At 38.5% G+C, this 12,947-nt stretch overlaps 1 protein-coding gene across 25 annotated transcripts in view; it reads left to right on the top strand.

Annotated features, from left to right (window-relative positions):
• Window positions 1–12,947, top strand: part of MEF2C (myocyte enhancer factor 2C) — a 256,797-nt gene that overhangs the window by 98,745 nt on the left and 145,105 nt on the right. For 17 of the 25 annotated variants that reach the window (XM_053293566.1, XM_053293571.1, XM_053293568.1 and 14 more), the window contains one exon: window positions 4,423–4,619. In XM_053293566.1, coding sequence (XP_053149541.1) covers window positions 4,566–4,619 — 54 coding nt within the window. In that variant the 5' untranslated portion in view covers window positions 4,423–4,565. Of the gene's footprint in view, window positions 1–828; window positions 969–2,283; window positions 2,548–4,422; window positions 4,620–12,947 lie in introns of those variants that run through there. The other 8 variants (XM_053293555.1, XM_053293554.1, XM_053293565.1 and 5 more) reach the window with 4 other exon arrangements.

Here is a 12,947-nt window from a genome sequence, read left to right as displayed (position 1 = left end):
GGAAGGACAAAACATTTGTTTAAAAGCCAGTAGAAATTAAATTGCCACATCAATAGGTAGATTGTAATGGAGGAAAGATTATCAGGGTCCTTATTTAACCACTCAATCTATTATTATCGCACAACTGCAGTTTTTACATATTGAGGTGGGCACTGTCACCGCAGACAGTTCAGTTCACGGTCTTGGAAGGCAGAACTTTAGTGGAAGCGTTTGCTGAATAATTCCAGCTAGCTTGTGAGTGTTTGTTTCCTATTGTTTTCTTTTAACACCAGTGGAGCATTCTCTTTTTGAGCAGCCCCCTGAAAGGAACAGGAAGGTTCCTCATTCATCCCTGAAAACTGGAAAGATGTATTTAAAAATCTCTGCCTGTGCACAAGCATGAGGGCTTTTAAAAATGCAGTGTCTGCTGCAGATACGTGCAGCCCTGGCAGGACAGAAAAATCTTTATGGCACGCCTGTTGCTGTTGTAATGAAAGCTTACATCACTGACACGTATTCAATAAGCTTTCCTCTGGCTGCTGCCTTGTTTATAAATTAAACATTTAGACTCCTCCGTTTTGATACTTCTTGCCCCTTGGGTGACTTGTTCAAAGGGCTCTCTGTCCTGGGTGTTGCGGCAGAGCAGTTTCAGAAAGTTCTGTTCGGAGAAGGAAGTGAACAGTTTTGGTTCCCATTTTGTACTTCTGGAACAGTTTAAGGAAGGAAGCACCTTTACACCTTTTATTGTTCGTGGTTGTTGACATCATCTCCTTCCCTGACCACTCAGTGCGTGTTTCCTGCCATTCTGTCAAGACTCTTCAGTGTTACGGAGTGGGAGAGAGAGAATGTGTGAGAGGGTGAGTGAAGGAGGAGTGAGTGCCAGGCTATATCTGCCCACTGCCACTCAAATCACTCTTCCCTCAGCTATCTCTGCCTTTGCCAAATCATAAAGTGAACAGAAGCCCGCCAAAATGAAGTTCCTCTTTTTAGTAAGCAGTCTGATTTTTTTATTTTTTTTTAGTGTTTGGGTTTCCAACAGGGGGGAAATGCAGAAGGCTAATTCTGCAGAAAATGTTACATTGACTTTAAAAAATGCATTTGTTTAAATTTCACTCTGTCATTATCTTAAGAAGCCTCTGTAAAGTGGACACCATTTTGACAACGCTTATAGAATAATTTTAACAATCCATGTAGCTAATTTTGTCTAGTGTACATTTTCCAGGCGGGCTAGAGTTAGTGTTGTTTTGCAGTTTTCCTAATAAATTTAATGTACTTCCCTGGAGATGATCTTAAACAGTTTGCATTGCAACTAGAAGATATAATTTTAAAGTTCCTGGAGCAGGTGATGAACATTTGTGGATCTCCCTATCTTTACAGTCTGATAAGCAAAGATTTAAACAAGTCTGAAGGCTTTTGACTCATGACTCTCTGTTATCCCATCATGTGTTTGGTTAACAGCTTTTCTGTATGCTTTGGTATGCAGCCATAAGTCTTTATATGTTTTCCTGCAGGTAAAAAATAAACATTCGTGCTTTGTGCACACATCTATAGGTGTGTTTATATACATAAATAGTTGTACAAAGGTATGTATATGTACTTTTTCTGGTATTAGTAAAATAACGCAAGAGAATAGTCATGAAAAAACACAATAATAGGGATTTGTCATTCAGTTGAGAGAAAAAAGAGAGGAAAATCCTATAAAGCTATTTTTAACTACACCACCACCAACCTGTTTCTTTCATAGCTGGTAGGACTGGAGTATTTCTGTTCCGTGTGTGTGTACGCATGCATTTGTGTGTATGGATGAAAACAGTTGACACACTGTTTCTTGTTCCTGAACTTTCCTATATATAAGAAACAAGAACATAATAATTGGGATTAATACTTCCTTTCTAAATCATGCAGGCTTCTGCCACTCTCCACTTTTCAACAGATTATTGCTGCAAATGGAGAACAAAGGTTCAAATTCAGCTCTTATGTTGCAGTGGTGAAAATGTGGCGTTCTCCCAGTGTACCCTAGATTTATGTCTGCTGCATCCAAGAAGCGGTTGTGGGACTATTTTAAGAATATTTTATGTAGCTGCTGAATACTTAGCGTTCCTGACACTGGGCTGTTTATAATCTTTTTTTCTTTTCTGAAAGCTCAGTATGAAATGTGGAACTGATAGCTGTGTGGGAGGGACTCACCATGCTGTTACTTCACCAGGGGCTCTGCATGCTCATCCTAACAGACAAGAGTGTCAGCATTCAGTGACTTCTTTTTCCTTCCCCTCTTCTCATTCAGCTTCAGTATCTTGATCTGTAAAGCAGTTCTCATCCTGGCTAACCCTGTCACCACTTCTCTAATCTGTCCACTCTGACCTTCCACCCCCGAGAGAATAAGAGCTTAGGCAGGCGTAGGGCTGTAAGCCGATAGTGCCTCTGGCTCCACGTGAATGAAAGGAAGGGAAATTGTTCCATATGCATTTGCTGTGGATTAGTCTATTGGCTTACTGTTGTGGAGAAAGCCTGTTAGACTCCTTTGAGTCCTGCACGTACATGGGAATTACCTGGCTTTTTATATCAGAGGTAAGCCTTGCTGTTTGGGGTGTGTGTGTGTGCTCCCGAGACTACAGTCCTGTTAAAAGAAGTTGAAAAACATTTGCAAAATGGACATGTTCTCTTTGTCCCTAGGGAATATCAGATAATGTAGCATGCCCACATTTTGTGTATGAGATATACATTTTAAATTGTTTGTTTTAATTTAATGGTTGCACTTGTTTTCTAAGAGTAATGCAATCAGATGAGTTTGTATCAACTAAAATGGCATAAAAGTCAATGAACTATTTTAAATGGGTAAAGTTGTAGAAACGCATCAAAATGATGTGAGCTTATATTGAAAGTGTCACAAATTGATCTGTTTGCCTTATAGTATAAAGAAATAAAGCCAACCCTCGATGTATAAAAACTTCATGGTACAAAATAACTGCTAATGTTAAAATGTGGGACGTTGTTAACGTTTATAACGTTAAAGCGTATAAAATGTGGAATTCAGTGCTGCAAAAGAGAGAGAGTAATAATATGCCACTTAACTTTTCTAAAGATCCCAAAACACAGAATACCTGTAAAATAAAATGCCCCAAAGAAAATGAAGAGGGCACTGAGAATCTGAGTGAGGATCAGCTTTTCTGTTCAAATAGCATTGTATTAGGTCCAAGTAATGGGTTTCCTGGCCAGGATGTCAGTTTAGTGTTACATAACTTTAGGGAGAATTTATCAGGTTGACTGCAGCCTAAAATAAACAAGAAAGGCTCAGGTTGCATTATAAAAGTTGAGTATTATCTTGAATTAAGAATTAAATTTAATAATAATAAAATGGTTTGACATCAATGAGGTATCAATAAATATAAAGGTAATTTTTGAAAGAGTCTGATTTTCCTATGTGTGTTTAAAATTCCTTTCTATCCTATTGATATTCTTCTTGCAAAACAGATTAACAAAGTTGTATGGGAAGATGCTTGCCTTTATCCTTTTATATGTAGCCGTCATGTAGCTTTCATTTTTCAACTTTTGAAGATATTTTAACCTTGATTTGTCATTTATATAATGATTTGCATCAGTTTAGAATCAATCCTCTGGGTTAAGGTGTTTTTGTGGAAGAATATTAGAAACACATTGTCATGTGTTTATGAGTTTTCTTTTGCAATTATGTGCTTTTATGATGTGATTAGGTTTTTTGCAATGCAATGTGTAGACTGATGCATGGAGTTTATTAACAACCATTCCTATGTATTTTTTTGTTATAGATGGAATATATAAAAATATATTTAACTATAGAACAAACTTTGAAATATAATGGAATTAGGCATATTTTCTCTTGAATTATTTTAACTGTACTAGTTGTACTTTCCCAAAAAGAAAAAATGAATATAAGATTAAAGGATTTATATTTCACCTGACATTTCTCATATATCAAATAGTACTTTAATAATGGTCTAGCCTATTTGCATAATAAGAAACATTATCACCTCTTCTGTTTTCCTTCAAAAGTGAATTAGCTTGATTACTTAGCTTGCACAGGTATGGAAAGGTTCATTAACTCCCTGATTTTGGTAATTTTTCATATTTTCCATGAAAGTATTACAGAATAGAGAAACTTGAGTCTATAGCAAGTACGAGAATATGCACTTTAGTTGTTTTAGTGATATTTTATAAGATACTTTCAACAGTTAGTAATCCTGAGTAAGTTTCGTATATAGATGTACATTACCCATTGAAATGAACACATCTTATTTCTGAATTAAGATTGGAGTGCCATTGCTTCAAAAAATACGCACGCACACAGTTTAGGTTCTGCACATACTAAATTACACTTAGACCAATTGGTATATTATCATGAGTAGCATCATTCTATTAAGCTTTTTTTCTGCATAACTCCTAACTTAATTTCTTTTGAATACTTAGCAGGAACGGATGCAGGGGTCTGTGAATTGAATCGTGTAAGTGCTGAAGAAGGAATCTTGGTTTGAGGAAACAGGAAAGAGGAAGGAAAGAGAAGAAGAAAATACATACGTGTAGGAACGAAAGAGAAAAGAAAAACGGGGACTATGGGGAGAAAAAAGATTCAGATCACGAGGATTATGGATGAACGTAATAGGCAGGTAAGCTACAAAACATAAATTATCTTTGTATTTAAGAGTGATGTGGCATGAATCAGATCCAGGCTGTTACATCTATATCAACTATTTAATGTGTGGACTAATATTCATGAACTGCTTTTTGGGAAACTTCAAAATGTCTGGCATGTATGTTTATATGATTTATAAGTATTTTAATATGTTATTCTGTAGGATTGGTGTAATATAAGATATATCTGCTGAGGAAAGCTAGATATATTTATGTGCTTGTTAATGGTAGACATGTAGCTATGCCTACATGAAATGGTTTTGCAGGACTTCACACCTGATTGATTCCTGTCACTGTTTAGCATCTTATAACTTTAGGGATTGTCCCAATGATCCTGCAGTTCACACTTGAAACATTTTTTTTAGGACAGGCTCCATATTATTAATTTAACTAACTTCAATTCTGAAACAAACACAACACAGACTGTAGCCATTGCCAGCTGCAATAATATATATAGCCCAAGGAGATGCACAATGCCAGCAGCCAGGTTACGGGAGTCCTCACTCCCTTAGCCTCGCCTAAGAGCTGGACTTAAAAGTAAGGTTTGGCTGGGCAGGAGAACCGGGATCCACATAGATCCCAGCGCTCCACAAGAGCAGCCTAGTCCAGACTGCTGGTGAGAACAGCCTATTTGGCTTAATATAAACCAAATATGTACAGACACCTAAAAAGTGCAAATATGGACATAAACCAAATAACTAACATTGGCTGATGTCCAGACTAATGAAGCACTGGTGCTTTTCTTGTAGCACCAGTGCTTCTGAAGAGTGAAACTAACTCGGTTCCACTGCTCATGCAGTGGAGGGGTGTGGGATTTCAGCAACCTCTGCTTCTCCTGGAAGTTGCTCTATACTACCAAAAATATGTCCCTGATGGGATTGTAGCCCTCAGGGACATATTTTTGGGCAGCACAGAGTGCTTCCTGGAGATGGTGATGTTTTAGAAATGCTCCCCAAGCACTGGTGCAGTGTTAGTTTGGAACTCTTCAGCAGTACTGGCGATACACTGGTGCTTCTCCTGTAGCATCTATGCTTCGTTAGTCTGGATATAACTAACTGTATTCAAGATATCGCTTCTTGGTCTGTGCTATCTTTATTTTTTACAATATCAAAATGTGCCCAATATTGTGTGATGGGTCATGAAGATGTTTATTCAACTTTTGCATGTTTTACTCATTTTCATGAACAGGGCAGGTCTGCCATGCACGTTTCATGTTTTCCCTTTAAGTTTTAAAGGGCATGATCTAGAGAAAGGTGCAGGCAACATTGCTCATTACAAGCAGCAGATAGATAACTACTACATGTATTATTTTCCAGACAGAGATGCATATGGAGATGCACATTCATATCTTCATAGCAAAACTGGGGATATGTCTGGAAGATATATCCCCATTTGCTCTCTACAGTGCTGGTGATGATATGCACATAATGATGGGCATGTTGTCCAGCTCTCAATAAAGCACTGAAAACCACATGTGCAGCCCCTGTTGCTGTATCCTGACAACTTTTGGGGGCAGATCTTTGCATGTGTTATGCTACTGCATTGCCGGACAATCCCAATCCAACAAGAACATCTGTGTGTGGAAAGCTGTTTCTGTGCATGGATCCTCTTTGCTAGATCAGGCAACCCAATTCAAATGAGTCTTGTGTGAAAGATGAAAACACTGCAGTGCAAGCATCCATTGGCCTCTGTATGGCAGAAAATCAAGTTTCAAGCAAAGCAAACAGTTATGATAGATGCATTCTGAGTGTTCCCTCTTGGCTACTTATTGCTCTGGGCCAAGCCAAAAAGCAATAATTCTTTCAGTATCAAACCACCGTATTAGTTTTAATTGTGTATAGCTTGGATTTAACTTACATATGAATAGTTAGCAGTATTGAATCTGTGGAGATTGGAATTTTTTGCCACTAGTATGTTACCAATTTGTTTCAAAATATGCCTAACATTTTATTGGAGAAGAGAGTTAATATTTCTATTGATTTAAAACATGCTATAATTTAACAAACATTCCGTTTCTGTTCTGAGAACTCCTGCCCTCAGTACTGTCAGTCTGACACCTTTAATAATTAGAAAAAATGCAGAGATGCTTAAGAATTTGCAGGAAAGCCTGATTACATTAAAAATGGGGAAATTGGTTTTTCAGTTATTTTATTCAAATTTTGCTTCATTAAGAATTCAGAGCCTGTTCTTTACCAGAATATGAAAGTCCATGGACATGATCCAGCCAAAGTTATGCACACTTCAGTGCTTGAAGCTTACTGGGTGACCTTGGACCAGTCACACTCTCTCAACCTAATCCACTTCACAGGCTTGTTATGGAAACAGAAAAGGGCAGAAGAATAATGTAAGCCACTCTGATTTCCTTGGATGGAGGAGAAGATATGCATGTAATAAAACAGTCAATAAACACATCACTCCTATTGAAATCAGTGGGACTGAAACTTAACTTTGGTTGAATTGTGCTATATATTGCAAAAGAAATCTCTTCCCCCCCAGCATTTAATTTTTCTTTATACTTTCTTGCTGTACTGTGGTTTCTCTAAAGTGCCACTAGATTTGCACAGAATTTTCACGTTGTGAAATGTAAGATTTCTAAGCAATAATAACTATTTTATAAACATGGAAATGTTCATGTCTTGTTACATGATGCTCCTTCTGGCATCTTGTTTGTTGAATAGTACCATTGCTTCTATATGCAAAAGTGGAAGAACTTATTAAGGTCTCAGTAAACCACCAATTTGTAAAAATAGACTTTTGTTTTAGATGTTAGTTTTAGGGTCTGTATTATAAACCTGTAATGATTAAAATTTGTGAGGTAACTGAATCTCACTTGTTAGGCTCCATAAGGAAAGGGTTTCACTTAGCGATGTGCATGAATTGCATTTCATAGTGTGATTCGAAACACATTCCCAGCACCTTTAAAATGGAGGAGAGCAGGTGCATACCTGTTCCTCCGCCACTTCTTGAATTGGCAGTGCTATCTGCATGCACCAGCAGTGCTCTCCCCAAGCTGCCATTGCCTGATGCATGCACAGAGGCCATGTGCATGTCAGCATCGTGCAAGGTAAGCTGGGGCAGAACACTGCTGGCGTGTGCATATACCTAGGAGGAGCACTGCTGATTCAGGAAGTAGTAGTGAGCAGCAGAGGAGCAGGTATGCACATGCTCTCCTCCATTTTTAAGGTGCTAGGAATGTGTTTCAAATTGTGCTACGAAACATGATCCATGCATATTTCTAGTTTCACTTTCTAGACAGAGCAAGAACGTTGGAAAAAATAAAGCTATAAGAATCAAGAAATGTACAAGGGAGAAATGACTGCATCCTTAGGACCAGAAGGTGCCTGTGCCTGGTTTGGAAGAATTCTCTCCTTCCCCATTACTCCTTGTATCCCATCCAGCCCAATGATTGATGGTCCCCCAGCCCTTAGGAGGGGCTTTTCAGGGGGCTGCTGTAGTGAGGAGGATTGCTAGGATACAACCTCATGTTTTACTCTTTCACAAGTGTTTCTTTCACTATAGAAACTGTTTCACTTACAATTTATTCATCTGGCTTAAAATCACAAAATTAATATATGATGATAAATTTCTCTAGCTTTCAAGGTCACACTACTGTTATAATTTCAGTCTTTTCTCGCTACTACTTAAGATTGTTAGAATTGTTTGACTAGTTTTTAAATAGAAGCTGAGATTCTCAAGTCCTCAGAAATATTTCAAGAACCCTAAAATCATGCTCTTTCTGAAACTCTTGAAAGATTTTAAATAATGCTAAAAATAATCTCACACAGTTTTGAGAGTTTACAGCAGTTTTGAATTTGTGAAGCTAACCGGATTCTGCAATGACAGCACAGACTCTTGTTTTTGAACAAAACAGTTTGTCTTGATAACAGAAAACTTGCTATAGTTCTAAACTTCTTGTGGTTTGGGGTGGGGGGAGAAATCCTGGATAAGGAGCCAGAAGTGCAAAGGCAAGAATTAGATGTTATGTGGGAAATACAGAATTCCCAGTTCTGTGCTTCTTTCGTAACACTAATGCTCGGCTAGGGGAATCCTTGTAGGGGAGAAGGGGCATCCTTAGCCCTTCTTCCTGCCTTCAGTTTTCCTCTGCAAATGCTCTCTTCCCTAGCACAGTTTTTCCTCCAAGTCAGGCTCTGAACTCTTTGGGGGAGAATGGCCCAGGGGAAAGACAGGTGAGAATTCATGAGACTTAGTGGGTTAAATAACTCTCTTACTTAATGATTCTTCAAGGAAATGCTGCTCCCATCATATACTTGTTACCTTGGCAGACCCAGGGTTGGGTTCATGCATGTGATGAAGTCAAATTCATCCATAATATCCTAAATAAAAATTTAAATAAATAAAGATTTAGGAGTCTTCTTTTGTATTTGATAATTCACTTTACATTCTGCAGAAAGAGATTGTTCTTTCCTTACCAGCTTGCCTTATGGCCAGTAGAATGAGCATACGTTTTGTTCTTTCACGATAGAGAGATCAACTATGCATTTTGCTATATTGCTGCCTTAATCTAGTCAAACACAGGAGTGTGAAAGCTCTGGCTGGCACCCAGCAACTTGCTTAAACTGGTTTGAAATAGCAACATTAAAATATTATTTTGTTCTATATACAAGAAATTCAATAAAATATATCACATAGACCTCAATCAAAATATTATTGAAGCAAATCTAGTTAGTTACTACACAGATAATTTTTTTAAGTAAATAAATGCTAGAAGAGTAGCCTACTGGTCTGTTGCTGAATAAATGAGGAAGAGTTTGTTAACAGCTTTAATTCCAACAATTCCACTGTAGCCCCGCTACTTGAAGCAACCACTGATCAACAACACAAGACCTCCAAAATTGTCACTGACCCAGAAACAAAGCCCTGCAACACATTCTGGTGCCTGCTTGGTCCCCATTTCTGTGCAGAGACAATTATTATAGGACTGAATAATACCATGAACACAATGGAAGGTCCATATGGGCTGCAGCATTTAGTTGGTTACTCGGAATTTTGTCATTGACGGAAAGGTTACCCCTGTAGTCAGGAGGCAAATTCTTTTTAAAATTTCTGTTATTTTTAATGCGAGAATTTAGAAAACCTGTGGGTGGCAGCTGCCACCTTAGAAGGACATTTCCTCTTTTCTCCCACACACAAAAAGCATGTCTCTTCTAAGATGGGGCCTGATACGACACGTGCAGGCATAACAATGAAAGGGAACCATTTTATGGTTGTTTTTTCACATGAACCTGTGTGCAGATTTGATCAACTAGTTAACTGATTAAAAGTCATACCATTATTGCATCTAGAGCTTCAATCCTAAACATACTTATTAGGGAGGAGTAAGTTCTATTGAACTCATTGGGATTTTCTTCTAAGTATACATGCTTAAGTGGCGTAGCGGGGAAAATGCTTGACTAACAAGCAGAAGGTTGCCGGTTCAAATCCCTGCTAGTACTATATAGGGCAGCAGCAATATAGGAAGATGCTGGAAGGCATCAGCTCATACTGTGTGGGAGGAGGCAATGGTAAACCCCTCCTGTATTCTACCAAAGAAAACCACAGGGCTCTGTGGGCACCAGGAGTTGAAATAGACTTGTCGGCATACTTTACCTTTATACATGCCTAGCTTTATGTTGCACATGTTGGTTTGTTTTTAAATTGGGGATTAGTCCTAGATCATACACCTGCATATCTCCCAGTGTGTGATGTACCGTATGCCATTATCGGCTGTCAGTGCTCTTCTATACCTTAAGTAGGATGACTAGGACAGTTTGTGTGAGAGAATGAATAGATACCTGCTAGGCATTACAAATGGCGGAACAGAGAAATCAATAGGTAAACATTCAGTTATCCTTTGACATTCCATTTCTGGCCTCAAGATCCCTATATGCAAGCAAAAAATTGTGGCAGATTAAGGATGCAGAACAGGAGTTCATAGATTTGATATAATTTCTTCCGGCATGAACTAGATCTTTTAAGTCACTACAAATAAAAAAGTATCATGTTTGGTGTGCCATTCCAATGAAGAGCAGACCTCCAAGAGTCAGGTACGCTTGGATCCATCTTTATCCATTTGTTGATCCCTTGAGATTGAATCTCATTTACTTAGATGGGTTGATTTGTATATGGCGTCTCTGCTTTCAGTTTGTTTTCTTTAAAAAAAAAAATCACCTTGCAAAACCACATTGGACCCATGTATCTAGGTATCTGTCATCTTTACTGTCTACATCATGCATTAAGTGATGTAGGCTCGTTCCTACGAAAGCTAATGTTCTAATAAATTTGTTAGCCTTTCAAGCACCACAGGAGTCTTATTCATTTAGCAGAATATTTCGTAAACTTGGAATTTTTTTAATCACTCATTTTTCTTCATTCTGTGGCAAATATGTTCCTCAGTAGTTGTTGTTTTAATTGTAGACTTGAGAAATTTGACAGTCATTTCCTATCTCAAATAAGGGCTTAAGAAACAAATCTCTCAAAACTAGGATCTATTTATGCAGCTCATGCTGTGAGTCTTAAAAATAGAATCTATATCTCAAAATAGGATCATTGATACATGTAAGTCTATTTTCCTCTTATTTGAGTACTGCTGCTCTCTGAGCTGCGTACTCCTCATTGAGGTATTTTGCACAACCTTGACTGGGAGGGAGGGTGGGCGGGCTGGAGGGAAGCCTTTTGCCCTTGCGATGATTGCCCAGACAATCACCTGCCAAGGTTAAGCGAACCACAGGCTTGCTTAACCTCATCTAAATGCCAGGGTTAAAAGTCGGGTTAGATGGATGTCCAGTGCTGGGATTGGGCTTGATCCTGGTACTGCACATGAGCAGCCTAGCCCAGGCTGTGCTGCCCTAGCCTGGGCTAGGCTGCTCGTGAGAACTCTCTCTTTTTCTTCCTGATTACTCTCCATGGAGTGTATGCCTTTTAAGTACAGATCCTGTTCTTTCTTCAGAGTAAAAGTAAAGTATGCCATCAACTTGATTTTGACTCCTGTGGTTTGCTTTTGGTAGAATACAGGAGGGGTTTACCATTTCCTCCTCCCACGAAGTATGAGATGATGCCTTTCAGCATCTTCCTATATCTCTGCTGTCCAATATGGTACCAGTGGGGATTCGAACTGGCACCCTTCTGCTTGTTAGCTAAGCATTTCCCCGCTGTGCCATTAGGTGGCTAGTTCAGAGTAGGGGCTCCAATATTTGTTCCTCGGGCTTAAGTGTGTGTACACATTTGGGAAAATTCTAAGTTTATTTCAATTGAGATTACAGGTAATTGTGCTTACAACAGAAGCTATGTATGGCTTCTAGAATATATATGCTTATATTTTATTGTCTGGAATCTCAATATGATTGTCTCTATTTGTGCTCATCTGACTCTAACTCAAAGTGTCCTTCATAGCATAGTTCTTTGTGCTGAATGCAGTCTTTGAAGGCAGATGCTAAACTGAATTTCAGGGCTCTTGGGTTTGAGGCCAAGGATGTTTATACTGCTTAACGATGTTGAAGCATAATTTAGAATGAACTAGCATTATTTAGATCACATGCCTTTTAATGTTCAATATAAACAAGCAGACTAAGCAAGAAGCAGGCCATGTCAGTGAATTGTCAAAAACTAGAGCAGCCGCAGGCAAAAGAAATGATCATTTCTGTCTTCTAAGGATTCGTTTGGAAGGCCCTGAGGGAATAAGGGTTGAAGGTGGGAAGCAAAACTAAAGTCATTGTGTAGAGGAAGAAGTTGCACTCTTCCTGTTTTGACAGGAAATGGAGACAAATGTGCTTCCTGACCATTTGCTCAGTAGGGAATGAAATATTCTCTGACCTTTACCTCATGAACATTTTAGCTTTGTTTAACTAGTAAACATGTTTTCACCCCAAACATTTATTTGTATTTGCCAGAATGGCTGAGTATTATATGGCTAAAATGCCACCCTTATTGCATATTACTGTATGTTGAATAATTACAAAATAATTTGCAGTATGTCTGCAGTATTTTGTAGGATACATTTTATTTTGAATAGGTTGCATTCCTTTGAACTTCACATGTGCCTTTCTCTCAGATACAATTTCAAGCACTGTTGCTCTTAAATATAGCACAGGTCTGAAATTCATGTTCTGTCCAGCATCCGGCTTGACCACATAGCTATCCATGCATGGAAAATTATACCAGTTACCAGCATGCAATGGTACGTCACAAGTCTCAGTGCAAAGATGTGAAGTGAAACAACATGACAAGGCCAAAGAACTCTTGTCATGCAGTGCACTCCCATAAAATTCAATTGCCGTTCTAGTTCAAGCTCATTCAGCCAACATGCA

Source organism: Hemicordylus capensis, chromosome 2, assembly GCF_027244095.1.
Source record: "Hemicordylus capensis ecotype Gifberg chromosome 2, rHemCap1.1.pri, whole genome shotgun sequence".
Taxonomy (NCBI): domain Eukaryota; kingdom Metazoa; phylum Chordata; class Lepidosauria; order Squamata; family Cordylidae; genus Hemicordylus; species Hemicordylus capensis.
This window is presented reverse-complemented; position numbering and strand designations above follow the sequence as displayed.